General features: G+C 47.3%; 9 protein-coding genes across 11 annotated transcripts; 5 read left to right on the plus strand and 4 right to left on the minus strand.

Moving 5' to 3' along the window:
* Positions 1-9: 9 nt before the first annotated feature.
* betaTub85D (beta-Tubulin at 85D) lies at positions 10-2,064 on the plus strand. The gene is made up of 2 exons (XM_001357805.4): positions 10-566; positions 621-2,064. Exons 1-2 carry the CDS (start codon positions 174-176, stop codon positions 1,566-1,568), a joined length of 1,341 nt encoding a protein of 446 aa, XP_001357842.1. The 5' UTR covers positions 10-173; the 3' UTR covers positions 1,569-2,064.
* Positions 2,065-2,393: 329 nt separating this feature from the next.
* LOC4800597 (LMBR1 domain-containing protein 2 homolog) lies at positions 2,394-4,804 on the minus strand. The gene is made up of 3 exons (XM_001357806.4): positions 4,607-4,804; positions 3,219-4,544; positions 2,394-3,157 (listed from the first exon to the last, which is right to left on the minus strand). Exons 1-3 carry the CDS (start codon positions 4,775-4,777, stop codon positions 2,555-2,557), a joined length of 2,100 nt encoding a protein of 699 aa, XP_001357843.1. The 5' UTR covers positions 4,778-4,804; the 3' UTR covers positions 2,394-2,554.
* Positions 4,805-4,814: 10 nt separating this feature from the next.
* Positions 4,815-5,327, minus strand: BBIP1 (BBSome interacting protein 1). The gene has a single exon (XM_002136992.3). It carries the CDS (start codon positions 5,128-5,130, stop codon positions 4,894-4,896), a length of 237 nt encoding a protein of 78 aa, XP_002137028.1. The 5' UTR covers positions 5,131-5,327; the 3' UTR covers positions 4,815-4,893.
* Positions 5,328-5,630: 303 nt separating this feature from the next.
* LOC4800598 (uncharacterized) lies at positions 5,631-7,211 on the plus strand. The gene is made up of 2 exons (XM_001357807.4): positions 5,631-6,921; positions 6,983-7,211. The coding sequence occupies exons 1-2, from the start codon at positions 5,770-5,772 to the stop codon at positions 7,124-7,126; spliced, it is 1,296 nt and encodes a 431-aa protein (XP_001357844.2). The 5' UTR covers positions 5,631-5,769; the 3' UTR covers positions 7,127-7,211.
* Positions 7,149-8,213, minus strand: LOC4800599 (omega-amidase NIT2). The gene is made up of 2 exons (XM_001357808.4): positions 8,101-8,213; positions 7,149-8,044 (listed from the first exon to the last, which is right to left on the minus strand). Exons 1-2 carry the CDS (start codon positions 8,117-8,119, stop codon positions 7,212-7,214), a joined length of 852 nt encoding a protein of 283 aa, XP_001357845.3. The 5' UTR covers positions 8,120-8,213; the 3' UTR covers positions 7,149-7,211.
* A 400-nt stretch (positions 8,214-8,613) lies between these two features.
* On the plus strand, positions 8,614-9,798 carry RpL34b (Ribosomal protein L34b). Of its 2 annotated transcripts, XM_033385800.1 has the most exons (4): positions 8,614-8,651; positions 8,824-8,904; positions 8,967-9,407; positions 9,719-9,798. In XM_033385800.1, exons 2-4 carry the CDS (start codon positions 8,840-8,842, stop codon positions 9,723-9,725), a joined length of 513 nt encoding a protein of 170 aa, XP_033241691.1. In that variant the 5' UTR covers positions 8,614-8,651; positions 8,824-8,839; the 3' UTR covers positions 9,726-9,798. The 2 variants fall into 2 exon arrangements, with proteins under 2 accessions (XP_033241691.1, XP_002137029.1); XM_002136993.4 differs by lacking the exon at positions 9,719-9,798 and having other exon boundaries at positions 8,967-9,495.
* Positions 9,799-9,849: 51 nt separating this feature from the next.
* On the plus strand, positions 9,850-10,358 carry LOC6896827 (protein FMC1 homolog). Its single transcript, XM_002136994.3, has 2 exons — positions 9,850-9,933; positions 9,992-10,358. Exon 2 carries the CDS (start codon positions 9,993-9,995, stop codon positions 10,296-10,298), a length of 306 nt encoding a protein of 101 aa, XP_002137030.3. The 5' UTR covers positions 9,850-9,933; position 9,992; the 3' UTR covers positions 10,299-10,358.
* An 11-nt stretch (positions 10,359-10,369) lies between these two features.
* Or85f (Odorant receptor 85f) lies at positions 10,370-11,843 on the minus strand. The gene is made up of 4 exons (XM_001357809.3): positions 10,953-11,843; positions 10,700-10,901; positions 10,491-10,646; positions 10,370-10,430 (listed from the first exon to the last, which is right to left on the minus strand). The coding sequence occupies exons 1-4, from the start codon at positions 11,720-11,722 to the stop codon at positions 10,377-10,379; spliced, it is 1,182 nt and encodes a 393-aa protein (XP_001357846.3). The 5' UTR covers positions 11,723-11,843; the 3' UTR covers positions 10,370-10,376.
* A 2,887-nt stretch (positions 11,844-14,730) lies between these two features.
* LOC6896828 (uncharacterized) lies at positions 14,731-15,549 on the plus strand. 2 transcript variants are annotated; one of them, XM_033385801.1, is made up of 2 exons: positions 14,731-14,867; positions 14,966-15,549. In XM_033385801.1, the coding sequence occupies exon 2, from the start codon at positions 15,009-15,011 to the stop codon at positions 15,459-15,461; it is 453 nt and encodes a 150-aa protein (XP_033241692.1). In that variant the 5' UTR covers positions 14,731-14,867; positions 14,966-15,008; the 3' UTR covers positions 15,462-15,549. The 2 variants fall into 2 exon arrangements, with proteins under 2 accessions (XP_033241692.1, XP_002137031.1); XM_002136995.3 differs by having other exon boundaries at positions 14,806-14,822.
* Positions 15,550-16,989: the final 1,440 nt, after the last annotated feature.

Here is a 16,989-nt window from a genome sequence, read left to right on the forward strand (position 1 = left end):
TGACAACACGTATATCAGTTTAACTTAAAAAATTCATTCGTTCGTCGGCCGTATTCCAGATAAGTTGCTCCTTTTTCAGAATTTTTTCCAAAACTAAATTTTTTATTTTTGTTTTTTTTTTTTTTTTGGGCTGTCAGTAATTTGTTAATTATTTTACAAGATTCAAGACTGAAATGCGCGAGATTGTTCACATTCAGGCGGGCCAATGCGGCAACCAAATAGGGGGAAAGTTTTGGGAGGTAATATCTGACGAGCACTGTATAGATGCCACCGGCACGTACTACGGCGACAGTGATTTGCAATTGGAGCGAATAAATGTGTACTACAACGAGGCGACAGGAGCGAAGTATGTACCACGCGCCATTCTTGTCGACCTGGAGCCCGGCACCATGGATTCGGTGCGCTCTGGGGCATTTGGTCAAATCTTCCGGCCCGACAACTTTGTCTTTGGGCAGTCGGGGGCGGGTAACAACTGGGCCAAGGGACACTACACGGAAGGGGCCGAGCTGGTGGACTCTGTGCTGGATGTGGTGCGAAAGGAGTCGGAGGGCTGTGATTGTCTGCAGGTAAGTGAGTACCCCCACGCAGCGTGAATCAGGATAAAACCCCTTCTCCTGCAGGGCTTCCAGCTGACTCACTCGCTCGGCGGAGGCACCGGCTCGGGTATGGGCACCCTGCTGATCTCCAAGATCCGCGAGGAGTACCCCGACAGAATCATGAACACCTTCTCGGTGGTGCCATCGCCCAAAGTGTCGGACACGGTGGTGGAGCCCTACAATGCCACCTTGAGTGTGCATCAGCTGGTGGAGAACACCGATGAGACGTACTGCATCGACAACGAGGCGCTGTACGACATCTGCTTTCGCACCTTGAAGCTGACCACGCCCACCTACGGAGATCTGAATCACTTGGTGTCGGCAACCATGTCCGGGGTGACCACCTGCCTGCGCTTCCCGGGCCAGTTGAATGCCGATCTGCGCAAGCTGGCCGTGAACATGGTGCCCTTCCCCCGGCTGCACTTCTTCATGCCGGGCTTTGCGCCGCTGACATCCCGCGGATCCCAGCAGTACCGTGCCCTCACCGTGCCAGAGCTGACGCAGCAGATGTTCGACGCCAAGAACATGATGGCTGCCTGCGATCCGCGTCACGGTCGCTACCTGACAGTGGCCGCCATCTTCCGCGGGCGCATGTCCATGAAGGAGGTAGACGAGCAGATGCTGAACATCCAGAACAAGAACAGCAGCTTCTTCGTCGAGTGGATACCCAACAACTGCAAGACGGCCGTGTGCGATATCCCGCCTCGCGGTCTCAAAATGTCGGCCACATTCATTGGCAACTCAACGGCCATCCAGGAGCTGTTCAAGCGCGTCTCCGAGCAGTTTACGGCGATGTTCCGGCGCAAGGCCTTCTTACATTGGTACACTGGCGAGGGCATGGACGAGATGGAGTTCACCGAGGCGGAGAGCAACATGAACGATCTGGTGTCGGAGTATCAGCAGTACCAGGAGGCCACTGCCGACGAAGAGGGCGAGTTCGACGAGGACGAGGAGGGTGGCGGCGATGAGTAGTCGCCCTCAATAGCACACCTTACACCCATCGCCAACACTCACACACTTTACACCCACCGCCAACACTGACACACTTTACACCCACCGCCAACACTCACACACTTTGCACCCACCGCCAACACTCGCACACTTTACACCCACCGCCACAACACTCGCAAAGATCATATCAATCGATTCTCATACAAATCCCACACTGTTCGTGTCTGTGCCAAAACACTGGGATATTTGGGGCCACCACTTCCACCTTACTGATGTTGTTGCACATATCTTCAGTTGGAGATGCGTTGGCTAATATTACGCAAAACTGCTCCTCTGGTTAGATCACACAAACACGCAAAACCACACAAATACCTTACACCTACACCCTGCACCTACTCAAGCCCAAAGACATTCCTCTCTTTTATTTTTTGTTGCAATTGCTAGATACCGCTCCCACACTAATACATACATACATACACATGTAACGGTAATAAATCTGTTTGGAGTTTATGCTCTAGAACTGTCAGATGTTTTTTTCTGGGTTGCGATGCCTTGCTTGACGTATAATTTGCAAAGCATCCATGTGCAAAAGTAGGGTTATAAAAATGTATTCTCTAGGATTGATGACTCTTGACACGCCTCAGACCTCACGTTGTGCTTTTTTACGGGGTCGCAAGCGTATCCATCCGCATCCCATATCGGGGCTACAGCCGAAAATAAAGTACTCGGACATGAAAGAGAAAGATTTGGAAACGAACGTCAAAGGAAAGCGACTACAATAAGAAGCCCATCAAGAAAAGTATAGGTGAGCCTTCGCACAACAATCAACGGATTTAAAGCAATATATTTTGTTTGTAGCCTTCCTTTTATTAAATGGCGTGCATGGTGCGCAGTGCCGTGCCTGTGAGAGGAACAGCAGCAGCAGAAAATACTTAAGCGTCAACGAAACTATTTATGGAACATTGCAGACATTGAGATACATTAAAATAAATTAAGTCATTGCTTGTCTAAACATCATCGAAGAGACCGCGTGGCGGGGGCCCCACAATGCGTCGTTCATTTTCCGCCTCATAGTCCGGGTCGAGCTCACTGGTGCCCCTGAATCCCACCTGCATTTGGGTGCTCACGCCAAACCGGTCGTTAATCTCCTCCGACAGGGAACGGGGCACGCCTAGTGCTGAGGATGAGGCCACCGCAGCATAGTCAAAGCTGCCGTCGCCGTCGCGGAGTAGTCCATCGGCTGGGGTGCGACTGCCGGCCAGGGCGCCAGCACCTGAGCGGTACTTGTTCATGTAGTCATTGCTTGCGACGGTCGGATCGGGCCGATTGAAGTCACGCCGCCTAGCCATGGCCTCCTCGGCGCGCTGTCGCCTCCGCTTCTCGCGGGCGATTAGATCCTTGCCCTCCTGCACCAACTCCGTGGCAATAGTTTCATTTTGGAGGAACTGCTGAAAGCCCAAGGCATTCAAAGCGCGACTGCCTAGGCTGAACCACGTAGACAGACAGAAGGCCAGCATGCACATGGGAAAGTAAATGTTAAAGCCGTTCGAGATGATGCCTATGACGTCCATGTGTCCCATGATTCGAGTGTAATAAGTTTCCATCATTCGCTGGTTCGAAAAATAGTTCAATAATAAGGTTTAAGGCATATCAATCGATATCTGCACTCACCTCTGGTATAATGTGCGAATCCATGTGTATTAGACCCAGAAAATTAAGACACATTGGCGGCGTAAGGCGACACAGGAGCATGCCACTAAAGATCAGGCTGTGCTCGTTGGTCTGATGGTGGGGCGCCAGGTAGTACAGATTCAGAAAGCGAATGCGCAGAATAGTGGAGTAGGTGCAGTAGAAGAAGTAGCACAGAACCATCATGGAGAATACTTCAATGGTAAAGAAGTCGTAGCTTTCCTTGGCCAAATAAATCACATTGGCGAATATGGAGAGCACGGGATCGCGGCTGAAGAAGGTCACTTCACTCCACACCACCATAGCGGACATGGTGGCAGTGACCACACAGAGAGTCTTCAGGAACGGCGCCTTCAGTAGACACTCCCAATACCACTGCAATGTGGCGCTGTAGAAGATCCTCTCCAGTTGTGTGCGTTGTCGCGGGAATTCCGATTTGAAGCGTCGCTCGGCGGAATGTATATTCCTTGCCACATCCTCCAGATGCAGCACTGTGTCTACCTGCACACTCCACAGCGCCTCAGTGCGTTGCAGCGTCTGCAGGGATTTGATCACCTGCTTGTGGATGCGAACCAGGGCCTTTTCCGAGGGTAAAATAGTGGAGCTAGTCGCTCCCATGCCGCTGCCTCCAGTGCGTGAGAAATTGCGGCTGGCCCGCTCCTGAAGCTCAATTGGAACTTTCCGCATGATGGTCTCCACGCAGGGCCGCAGCTCATGGTTGTTGGGCACCACCCGGCTGATGCACTGCAGCGACTCTAGTATATCATCGACATGCTCCTCGGCCTCCGCTTTGTCCGTGCTGAGTTTGGCTGCCTTGAAGTAGGCGTATTGCAAAGTGAATCCCGGCTTGGCGTTGTTCCACAGCGAGCGTGGCACCTCCACCAGCGCGTAGCCCAGCAACAGGATTAGCAGGAACAGACCCCAGGTATTCGAAGCCGAAGAGGCGATTGCCTTTAGCTTCTGCCAGTCCAGGGGCACGCCCTTGACGGCAATGTAGATGAGCAGGACGCCACAGATGAATAGATAGGAGCCATAATAGATGGCATTCTCGATGAGCGCCGACTTTAGTTTGCCTTTGATCGTAAAATCGCCGGCCTTGAGGTACGATTGCATCAATGGCATAATCAACCAGGTGAGGAACTGCGAACTCCAGTAGATGATGCGCCACAAGTTGGGGAACACCGACTCGGGCACCATTCCCCACGGTTCCTGGCATTCGGGCGGCGGGGTTATATTGGCCGTTGTGCTAGCATTGCCTGCTGCATCCAGTGCCAGCTTATGTTCCGCCAGACATTGCCTGTAGAGCGTCTGTATTTGGAGTTTTAATCAACCATATGGAACCATATGCCAATATGCCATTCTATACTCACCGAAGTCACGTCCAGCGGAATGGTGAAGACAATCAGAAACGAGAAACACCAGGCTGTCAGCACGGACAGGGTGACCAGGATGTGCTGACGTGGTATGTTGCCATAGCGGTACAGCGAGATGCTGGCCAAGCAGAGGGCCGCGATGATGCCGAATGTCAGTAGATAGGCCATGGTAAAAGTATCAACAACCAATTTGTGCTTTTCGTGAGTGTGTGGTGTGTGTTTGTGTGCTGTGATTACTGGCTAAGTGTAATAACTAATTCATTTCGGGCCACTCGATTGACGGCCTATTCCTTGTGGGGCTCGGTGATTTTCTTATTGTTTCTCTTCTTTTGCAGCTGACGCGCAGTTTCACGATGCATTTCCTCTAGCCGTTCCAGCGCCTGCGTCTTTAGCGGCATCAGGTGCGGCCTACAGAAAACCAGCTCTGTTTTGTGCTCGAAAAACAGTTTTCCGGTTGTGGGCTCAATCAGATCGATTTTCTCATTCACTTTTCTAAGCAGCTCAGACTCCACTTCGGACATGCTAGCGGATGGATGTGATACCCAATCGCTGGCACTTGGTACTCCAGCTAAGACACTATGGCACAGAGAGCAGCCGTTCGATGTGCGTTTTTATTTTACTTTATTTATTTGTTTTTGTTTAAATCAGTGGGGCCGTTCATGAACGAATTGAATAAGTTCCTCTTAGCCCACTTCACCCACCACAAAAAAGACTCTTTTTAAGCACTGGTCCAAAATGGGTTAATTTGTTCATGATCGGAAATGATATTTCTCCATTTTGATATTCGGCTTAGTATTACAAGCTAGCTAGGCCCCACAATTCAGCACAAATTATATTAACTAATTAATTGATCCATTTTCTGCAAGATATGCCTATTTTAAGAAATCTATTTTATTTTATTGGATATAAAATGTTGTTTGAACAAAAAAGGGAAACACCAGGGTACACAAAATACACAAAAGTTTTTTACATGGTAACTACGATGGTTTTTACATGGTACTACGATGTCTGCAGTGCCCAACAAAACATCGATGACATCGATGTGTCTTCAGCTCTACAACTCTGCCATTGTTATTGTTCGATTTTGTTTTGCTGGCAAAAACCAGAAGATAAATATTCTATATAATACAGGGAGGTGGCACTGCCAAAATCGTCAATAAATGAATGACCACACAGATGTCAATGTTGACAAAACCCAGGACTGCCGCACCAGCGGCGATGGGATGGAACAACAAACCGATGGAACAAGTTCTGATGTGGTCAAGCGACCGCAACTGTCACGGAAAGACAGCACAGTTGTCCAGGAGGCGGCGATTACAAGGAGAACATCCTCAAGCAGTGGCCATGCCTCCCATCTACCGCTGCCGGGCCTCCATACGCTCTACAGACGCCCCGAAGTTGTTACCCGAAGCCTGGCCCCGGCCCTGCCCAAGGGAGAGCTGGTGCAGCTGAAGCCGCGGCTTGTGCAACCGCATCACGAACCACTGCCGGAACACAAAAAGACTAAACCTCCAAAATTCGTTCCCTTTGAGCCATATCCAGGAGCTGTGAATCCCATGACTGCTGCACCATCGACCAAACATAAAATTCATCGCGACAAAAATAACCTTGACATCGGTGTACTCGTGGATCAAGTGTCCACACTGCGCACCCAAGAACTGGACCCTGAACCCAAGGAGAGCGACAATAAAGATGGTAGCAACGGCAAGTTGGATATCCTGAAGGAGCAGCTCTCGAAAATGAGGCAGGAACGTGACTACTTCCAGGCCCAATACAAATTTCAAACGCAGGTCAATAGCGAGCTAAAGAACCTGCTGGTGGCGTCAGTGGGTGAGGATCTGCAGACTCGCGTCAATCTGCTGACCGAAGACAAGTTGCAGCTGGCTCGAGCCCTGCTGGATACTGCCAACAATCTGACGACGCATACCGAACAAATTGAGTTTCTTGCGGGACAATGCGAGGTGTGGAGATCCAAGTTCCTGGCGAGCAGTGTCATGGTCGAGGAGCTGGCACGTTGGAAGGCCGATCTCACGCAGAAAAACCAGATGCTAAACGAGTCCACCAAGCAATTGCTGCATGCCACGCACCAGATACGCGAGATCCAGCTGGATATGCTGAAGCAACTAAAGTTTTTGGCCAAAATTCGTTACCTCAATCTGCCCGCCACCGATGTGATTAGCCTGAGTGCCGAGAATCTGAACATACTACAGCGAATGGTGCTCCACACGGGAGTGGGCATTCCGGAGGAGACTCTCAAGCTGTCCAGCGCCAGCACGAGTCCGCTCTGTGAGGCGGAAAAGTATGCAGTTCGGGTGCGTATTCGTTTTGTTTATACAGAACTAATGTTAATAAACGTCTTTAATGTTCCTTTAGGCTCTGGAGTTCATTAGTCAGCCCCTGATGGCTACAGACGAGGCCATACGCGCCCTGTTCGACCAAGCCCAGCGACCCCACTATGTGCAATCAGTTTCTGCGGAGGCTCCTACCGACAGTCCGCAGTTGGACTTAAAGCAATAATATGTTAGTGAATCGTAAGAAATTAATGTGAAATCTGTTTAGTTATATTCAATTTTATATACAATACAATCAACAATCATTAAAATTACTGGCCATTTCTTGCGGTGGCGTACAGATCCAGGCGGCGTTGGCTGAAGACGGGAATCTGCTGACGCACTTGCTCCACCAGCGAGAAGTCAATGTCGGCCACCACAGTCTCCTCCCCATCGCTGGCACTCTTCTGGACCTTGGCCCAGGGGTCAACAATCATCGAATGGCCATAGGCCACATATTCAGCGCTGGGATCTCTAGCCGGCGATGTGGTTACCACAAAGAGTTGATTATCATTGGCCCGGGAACGTTGAAGCAGCTCCCAGTGCAAGGGTCCTGTGGTCATATTGAAGGCGGCCGGATAGATGATCATCTCACAGCCCTCGTTCCGATACAGACGCGCCATCTCCTCGAAGCGAATGTCATAGCAGATGCCAATGCCAATCTTGTGTCCATCCACATCGATGGTGGTAAAGTCATTGCCCGCCGAGAGTGTCTCCGATTCCTTGAAGCGAATGCCGCCCTTCACATCGATGTCGAAAAGATGCATCTTCCGATGCTTGGCTATCAGATCGCCGCTGGGCGACCACACCGTACACGTATTGTAGATGGCATCGTTCTCGCCGAGCTCTGGAATGGTTCCACCCACAATGTACACCTGATGTTTCTTGGCGAGATTCGAAAGCTGCTGCGAGGTATAGCCATCTGGTATTGTCTCGGAGAATTCGCGGAAGTATTTGGTGCCGTACGGAGCGTTGAAGCACTCGGGAAGCGTGATCAGACGGGGCTGGTGCTCCCTGACGGCGGCTTCTATTTTGCTAACAGCATTTTGCACATTGACCGTTTTGTCCTTGGAGCCCTTGAGTTGCAGCAGCGCAAGACGCATGACTACAGCACAGTTTATGGTTTTATTATAAGTGAGTTTCAGTACGATATCTACTTACTGTTGCTTACTTTGCTCATGTTGACATAGAAATTCTTATCTGCTGCGCTTTGATAAGGAATCGACGACCAGCTGTTGCTTTCTATCGAAAATCACAGGCCAGGCAGAGCTGCAAAGTACGATAGATAACGATAAATAAATAACCGATAAATCATCAAAAATTATGTGGATTTTAGCCAGAATTATTCCACGGAATATCAAAATTGAGCAATAGCAATGACTTTTCTTTTACCTTTTATTTGTTTGACCTTTTTTGCTAAAACCTCTTTTTAGACTAAATCCAATAAAAGCAAGTATTTAAAATAAGCCAGTCAAGTAGAATATTGATTCATTAATCGGATAAAATTATGTGGGCAGGGCTGAGGGTTTTATTTACCTAGTTTATTGCACGGAATATCAAAAACGAGGAATATGTATAAAAGAACTCGAATTCTTCAGTATATTTACGGTATACTTTTAAGATGAGCCGGTATATTTTGGTATATTTCTGAGGGTCGGACGGTATATTCGATAAGTCCGCTGCCATCTTTCTTTCTTTTCCTGTCTAGAAGGGTACGCACGTGTTTTAAAAATAATTTTTGGGGAATATTCGCAAATTGGCTATAGCTGCAGAAAATATTTAACATACACTTGTTGCACATGTACCACAAATAGTGACACAACAAACTAATAATGAATTTCTCTGCTTTTGCATACACTTTCCACGCAATCTCCTGGACTGCAGCAGCAACAAAAACAACATGGTCCAACGTCTGACGCTAAGAAGACGCCTGTCGTACAACACACGCTCCAACAAGAGGCGCATGTAACTATAACATTCTAAGCAAGTTAAAGGTGCATTCTAATGTTCCTTGTTTTGGCTTTCAGTGTGCGCACTCCTGGCGGTCGCCTGGTGTACCAGTATGTCAAGAAGAACAAGACTGTGCCCCGTTGCGGCCAATGCAAGGAGAAGCTTAAGGGCATCACCCCCTCCCGCCCCAGCGAGCGCCCACGCATGTCCAAGCGCCTGAAGACCGTCGCCCGCACTTACGGAGGTGTTCTGTGCCACGGCTGCCTGCGCGAGCGCATCGTTCGTGCCTTCCTCATCGAGGAGCAGAAGATCGTCAAGGCCCTGAAGAGCCAGCGCGAGGCATTGGTGAAGCCGGTCAAGGCCCCCAAGGTTGAGCAGAAGAAGAAGCCCACTGGCAAGCCCACGAAGCCAGGAGCCGGCAAGGCCGGTGCGAAATCCACGGGCCCCAAGGGAGCCGCTGGCGCTAAGGGAGCTGCCGGCAAGAAGCCCGGACAGAAGCCTGCGGCTGGCAAGCCCAGGAAGTAAACGCATCGCGGACATAGGACTTCGGAGTTCAGTTAACTGCTAAATAAGAAATTTATAAATAAATTGTTTTTCCAAAACGGATTTATGCGGTTTTTATTTTGCAACTGATGAATATCGACACAAATAAGCCGAGGCGGCGGCAACTCTGTTGCCAACAGCTGTTCGGCTCCGATAACTCTGCACAATTTTCGATAATCATCACAATCACGTAAGAAGGCGCTCTCTAATTTGTTTTCAATAAATTAAGTTTTTTATCCTTGGCGCAGGATGTCGGCCACCAAAGTGCTGCGGCTGGCAAGCCCAGGAAGTAAACGCATCGCGGACATAGGACTTCGGAGTTCAGTTAACTGCTAAATAAGAAATTTATAAATAAATTGTTTTTCCAAAACGGATTTATGCGGTTTTTATTTTGCAACTGATGAATATCGACACAAATAAGCCGAGGCGGCGGCAACTCTGTTGCCAACAGCTGTTCGGCTCCGATAACTCTGCACAATTTTCGATAATCATCACAATCACGTAAGAAGGCGCTCTCTAATTTGTTTTCAATAAATTAAGTTTTTTATCCTTGGCGCAGGATGTCGGCCACCAAAGTGCTGCGCTCGCTGCTGCACGAGCTCCGCCAGGCGTCGCCAAATGGCTGCATTAAGGACTCCTTGGCCGCCCGCTACATACTGGCGCAGTACAAAAAGTATGAGACAACCGACCAGCAGCTGTGCAAGGCCCGCAACGAGGCAGTCTTCTTAGGCCAAACATATCTCACCTACTTGAGTAGTCTGCGCAACTATAACGAGCTGTACAAGGAGTACCATGGACGTGGAGAGCGGTCCGTGAAGGAAACAGCCGATGTGGTCGGCTTCAAGTTGCCCACGGATCCCAAGTGATGCTAGTGACTAGATTTCTATAGTGTGTAGTGCGATTAAAGCTGATTAATGTTCGAATAATGTGTGCGTTCATTCCTTCTATTCGATCATTTGACGTATCATGGCGAGACCCCGGTAAGTCACGCTCATTAGCTGAATCGGACAGAGAACTCGGATTAAGCAATGCTCTCTAAAACTACGCACTCTACTTGCCTGCTTGAAGGTGTCCCGCGAGATCGGCAAATACCCCATGGCGCTGAGTTCGACTGGCTTTTGGGCGCGGATAATGATAATCAGCAGATACTTCTTGTAGGCAATCGAGGCTTTGTGCCAGTTGTGGTTATAGGCGGCGTGGCCAATGTCTTCGCTCTAAGGAAGAAAACAGCCCATCAGTTGGAACCCCAATCGATGGCACGACATACCAAATCGAGAAGCTGCTGGCCGTGATTACAAACCAAGAACAGCTGCATGACTGAAGTGCCGATGAAAAACACATATGTAATCCCCTCCAAGGTTAGGCCCTGTATAAGCGAATACACCGAAACCGTGCAGATAACTGCCGAAGTAGTAATGAGGCTTAACAACAGCGACCCACCAAAGATACCGTTGAGATCGTTCTGAAGTCTGATGGAGCAAAATAAAGTCGATACCTCATTAATACTTTTTGTCACTCACATAACCAGGTATTCGTGCTTGTTCACCATCTGCGCCAGGAAGCGATTATCATCTACGTCGTGCGTCCGATCTGGTTGGTACTCCTCCAGGGACCGAGTCATGCAGCTAAAGTGCATGCAGATCTGCACCTGAAAGCACAGCAGCCAGAGGTCTGTGGCTACGTTAGAGATCACCATGTGGGTGCTGTGAAGCCACTCCGTGGCATAGATGATGATATAGACCCAGACCGGGTGTCGATTGGGATCGTATATGAAATATGGATAGCAATGTTCATATGTAAACTGGTGCCGTGTGAAATAGGCGAAAATCGACTGTAGAATGGGACCAATGACGACCATAATGGAGGACCCAATGTAGATGCAAATCATGGCCAGAAATGATCGCGACCAGTAGTGTTCATTCACCCTATAATATACTCTATCCTTGGTAGTTTTCGGATACAAGTCGGCCAGTTTCTTATTAAGATTTCGAATCGATTCTCGCTGCATGGCGGTGGCGTGCTTGGTGTCCGAATTGATGACATAGGTGACCAAAGTGACGTAGCGCATGATCAGCGGGATGCTGTTTATGGTTTTGACCTCAAAAATGCGGAAAATCATAAATCCCACGCAGACGGCGTGGCTGCAGGTGCACAGCCAGCGGTAGATCCACATTAACAGCCTCCGCGAACGCGTCTCGTCCGGTGCGTCCAACACATTGTAGCCCATGAGTCGAAAAACGGCGCTGGGCATTGCGGGGAAGTCTTCGTAGCTGCGTTGCACGGATTCCATTTCGAAAGTGTTCTGAGTGCTCCATTGTCGAATGAGGCGGTATTTATAGAGCTCTGATACTAGGAATAGCTTGCGGTTAAGGGCTTCCCCTTTGATGTGGTTTGCATTCAAGGTGGCAGAGCAATTAAAGGACCTCAGAAACCTGTCGCTATTAATGGAAAGGATTACGTGCCCTCTGTCAATTATACGAAGCGTCAAAATATTTCAATAATGCATGTAAATGTCCCCAACACCCAAGCGATTGCCTCATTTGGAAAATCAAATCAAAGGAATGCGAACGGAAACATCTTAAAATTTTAGTATATCGTATACTTATTTTTACTGCATTACAAAGATCAGACCATAAGGAGAGAGGCGTACGAATTAAAATGAACATTAATTAAGATCAATTGAGAGATCCGCAGAATCAAAGATGCAATAACCAAGGCCAAATGGGGTTATATGTACTTATGTACGGTTTCTGTGCTCAATTCGTACTAGGGTTTCATAGGTCAGCTGTGACTGAATTCTTAGTCGTTCGTTTTAAGGGGTAAAACCCCTATCCAAGGTTTTTTGGTCGGGGAATGTCTTGCGGTCTGACACCTTTGAAGCCTAATCGTTTATTCTTTGAACTTTAGAACCCAGTAAGACGATGAGGCGACAATTATATAGTGGGTTGAACGAGGTTACACGTAGAAGGAACTCTCTAGATAAGTCCGTTTCCATTACCATCTGTACTATTGTTGAGAAAGAGTTTGATGTAATTATATCTTCGTAGCCAGCGTGTTTGCTGTTGTCATTCCAGCAAATGCCCATAAAAATATCTACGCACAAGAAATGCATTCAAGCTGTTTGAAAGGAAAATGGGAAAAAGACGAAGAGACAGAGAAAAGAAACCACTTGGTCATTGCTTGCACTTAATAATTTCCATAAATGTGCACCTCCTCAGTTCTCTGGGGTGTATTTACCGTTTCTTTGTTGCTGTGGACATTAATGAAATTCTTGCACACAGCAACAAATTGGCATGGGATTCCTATAGCTGCCCTCCCGGTCCCCGACCCATTCCACCTACTAGTATCTGAGTGGAATGCTAAGCAGCCCAGGAATTGGTTGCCTCTCGTCTGGGGGGAACACTGCTAGGTGTTGGATATGTCATATAGGTACGTAGTTTTCTCAGACAAATAAGATACTTGGGCAGGCTATCTCTCAAAGGGATTGCTCATTCACTTTATAATGGTTTTGTTTTGATTCTCTTACTTAATACTCGCCCCTCCGAACGAGTCACTTTACTGCTGTCACTCTATTGCACAACTTTCAAGTCGGTCATCTATTGTTTGTCGAGTTCCCATTACCGAACCGAACCGAACCGAACCACTCGGTCACACACCAGAACCATGGGTTCAGCCCCCAGTTTGAACTTCTCTCATCAATTTTCCACTGTCTTACACTGCATGGGTAATTTATTCATTAGTTTCAATTGACAACAAAATGTTGGTCTCCATCCGCAACCGATGCCAGCCGGGGAGGGGAGCTCTCTATATATCGAGAGTATTGAAATTGAAACTGAAATTGCAACATTGTGAGTGCGTTCCGAAGAACTCACTCAACCAGCGGGCACCCCAAACATTTACGGCTCATTTCGGGAGATTTATGTCTGGCGAAGATGCGTCACTTTCGAGTATTCCTCTCGTGTTCTTAAATTAGATGCAGATATTTGGGACGCTCTTCTACTTATAGTTGGCCCAATTACCCGCACATACCCCTTGCACCCGCAAGTGCCAGGCGGCTGTTGAGTTCCTTTCCTGTTTATTTCTATGGGATGTTCGCAAATAAAATAGTGAATATTGTCATCCTTGGATAGGGTCTGGGAAATGGTGCCGGGTGTGCGGCATCCCGGTATCTCTGTCGCACTAAATACTTTATGAGGCTGAGGCGCCTTGATTTTTTTTTTTATCGTCTGGCTCCAACTAAAATAAACTCAGCAGTCCCGGTTTACAGCTCCCAGACCCGTTTGCCGGACGCCGGTGCATACAATAGACAACGGCAAACACCCTAAAACCCAAAAGAAAACACAGAATGCAAACAAGAGCATCCGAGATGAATGACTGGGCAGAACAAAGGAGTGTCAGAGTCAGACGTGGGCAACAGGCTGGCGGTGGACCGGGACTGAGACTGGGACGGGGAGATGTCTGGCAGCAGCAGGACCTGCCTCGGCAGAGGAAAAGGACCATTTGCCCGGCAATCAAATCAATGGTCAGGGGTTTTGTCCTCCAACACGGCAGCATTAATCGGTATAAAGTACAATTTCTCACACCCCTATACGAGTCGATGCGATTTCAATATCCATTATTCAAGTAGTGGGATGGGTAGATGGGTATCGGGGAGTGGAATGGACTGGATACTAAAGCAAGAGGAGGCGCCTGACATTGCAGAACTTTACAAACAGTGCTGGCATTATGCGCAGCCCAGGATCCAGGATCCAGGACGCAGGACCCAGCACCCAGCACCACCCAGACCACAAGGATAACAAAGGACGCAAGGAGCAGGAGAGGAAACGTAAAGTTGCTGCGCTTTTCACTTTTCCATTTATTAATGAATTTATTGGCCCGACTGCATTTGATGGGCAAATGCATTTCCACATTTATCCTGGCACTGGCCCTGGCAGGATTCGAACGGGGTCGGAATCGAATGGTGGCATGGAAATGGCTGAGTTTGTGGGGGGTGCCATTGGCTAAGGGGTAGATCTACGCATAACATTTATCATACTCGTAGCTTTTTGTTTTGGTTACATTTCAGCTGCCTTTGTTGCCCGGGCGGGTGTTTGTCTCCTGTTCGATGGGTGGGTGGTAGCGATGGTAATGGACCCTGGCAGCTGTCGAAAACCAAAGTGCCGAGCCTTGGTAATTAATAGTGCGGAAAGGCAATTTTGGTAATTCTAGGATTACAATAGAGAGGAAGAGATAGGGATACAAAGGGGAGAGAATAATAGAACTGGCAAAAAGTAAAAGTCAGCAAACATTTGAGATCCCTGTCAAATCCCCTTTGAATGCAACTCGTTTTGGACTTCCCCGAGAATGACTTTTCGTTTCTTGCAAGAACAACAGATGTCATAGGGAAATCGGTATCTATTTAAACGAAACTTTCACATTGGTTATACATTTGAAGGGCATATACGAAGATTAGATTAGTAGATTCGTAGACTCGTATTTATTGGACAAAACTAAAACTACATCAGTTCTATCTGTTCAAAATTTGTCAACCTAGGAGATAAGTTTGAAAAATTGCTCGTTCGAAAGTATTTGGAAACATGCAAAAGACCTGGAGAATGCCGCTGCACAAGCGTAAAATATGGAAGAAGACCTCGATGCTGGGTCGCCTGGTGTACTATATGCAGCCTTTGGTGGATCATCTGCAGGATTTCTGGCTGCAGCCTTGGTTGGTTCCCTTCCCCACAATGCTGAAGGTCGTATATACCTGCGTCCTCGTTTTCGTCATTCTTCTGCCGATCCTTTTTCCACTATTTGTCGTGCTCGTCTACTATGGCATCTTCCAGTACGTGAGCGAGCAGCACTCTTGGTTCCACTTTGGTGAGAACTGGGATCTCCTCGGTTCTTTGGTATATCTTTGGAACTTTGAAGTGACCAACAACAAGTATAAGATCTACGTGAACATGTGCTTTGATCGGTATCGTGTGATCATAACAGCCATATCTGCGACAGTGGACTATACGCGCATGGCCCTGAATTTCCTCTGTGAATGAATGAATGCCGATCTCTCCAAATTGTGATGTGACAAAATTTTAATAAATGCAAATGTATAAACAACAAAGCGACATATTCCATTAATGATTTGAAAAAAATATACATTTCAATTTTCAGTAAACAACAGGGTATGTAAGCGTCCATACCTCTCGTATTATTTTCATTTCACTTGCAGCATGCTGACGAGGCCTCTGCATGTAGCTGTAGAGACTAGCAACATTATCGAACATTTAAAAGTATGTGACGATGATAATCAAACAGATATACATATATATCGTATGTGTTCATGAGCCCGCGGTCTTTCAAATGAACAGAGCTCACGGCGGCAAGTATTATATATAAAGATTATAAAGTTGTCACGTATGCCTCTCGTTTCGGTTATTTGATCAGCCCGAAATGACCATGTACCTAAATTGGTGGATTTGAGAAGACATTGCCTTGGGAATTCCTGTCCTGATAAGTGCGGATGAAATATATAAACTATTTAATACATCGATATTATGAAGCGATACATCTTATCGAAAAATTCTATCGCACATATTTTGTCAGCATGATGCCGGGCAACATTATTAGGTCCGCAGCAACACTTTTAGGTCCCCAGCAACATTTGAAAATGGTCGAATTGAAAGAACGGCCTTTGCGCCCCGAAACAGAAAAAAATCTCGTGAGTTTTGAACATGTCGGCCCCGGAGGAAACAAAAGAAAAATAGTGTCTAATTTTTTTCTGAATTCAGAAAAGTCCGTTGATATCACCTAAGCAATAATATTATCAAAAAAAATATATTATTATCAATATTTGATATTTTTTATCAATAAAAGTAAAAATCTTGGCCGCGACAAGCAAGACAACAAAAACCCGACGGTTGGCGCTTTTAAGCGAATTTAGCAGTTCCGTTGATACTTATATCCCAAATAATTATACCAAATATCACCTACAAAAATAATATACAATGAATATTCAACATGCCTAGGGCATTCGCTTCCTTCCGGTTTCCAGTTTCCAGTGACGTTTTCCCGTAGTGAAGTTACAGATCTCTGATAGGAAATTTGAAATCGTCGTCGCTGGCGTCAACATTTGATAAAGCCTTTTATACGATAACGATCTATATATAAAATCGTGATTGTGTTTAAAACCTTGCTCTGATTACGCAAATTGCAGTGACAGCCGCAGTCCAAAGAGTCCAAAGAGAAAAGAGAGATTCTGCGGTAAAAGTGCTCCCCGTTTTCCCGTTTCCCCTCCATAAACCATATACAAATGCAGATCGCCTTATCAGATCGGGGGTTTGGAGATTTATTTCGTTATTGCTTATAGCGGAGCAGTAAAGTTTTTTTGTTTTACATTTTTAATTTATATAACGGTGTGGTTGTGCGGTGCGGTTCCTGTTCTGGTTCTCGAAGAAGATCCCCCAGTTAGTGGTTGTTGTTGTTGTTGGTGCTGCCTAACCCGTTTATGTTTTACCCGACTTGGCCAACTCCGATATGGGGAGTGGAGTGGAGTAGTGGAGTGGAGTGGAGTGGAGGGGCACG

The sequence above is a fragment of the Drosophila pseudoobscura genome, chromosome 2 (assembly GCF_009870125.1).
Source record: "Drosophila pseudoobscura strain MV-25-SWS-2005 chromosome 2, UCI_Dpse_MV25, whole genome shotgun sequence".
Classification (NCBI taxonomy): Eukaryota; Metazoa; Arthropoda; class Insecta; order Diptera; family Drosophilidae; genus Drosophila; species Drosophila pseudoobscura.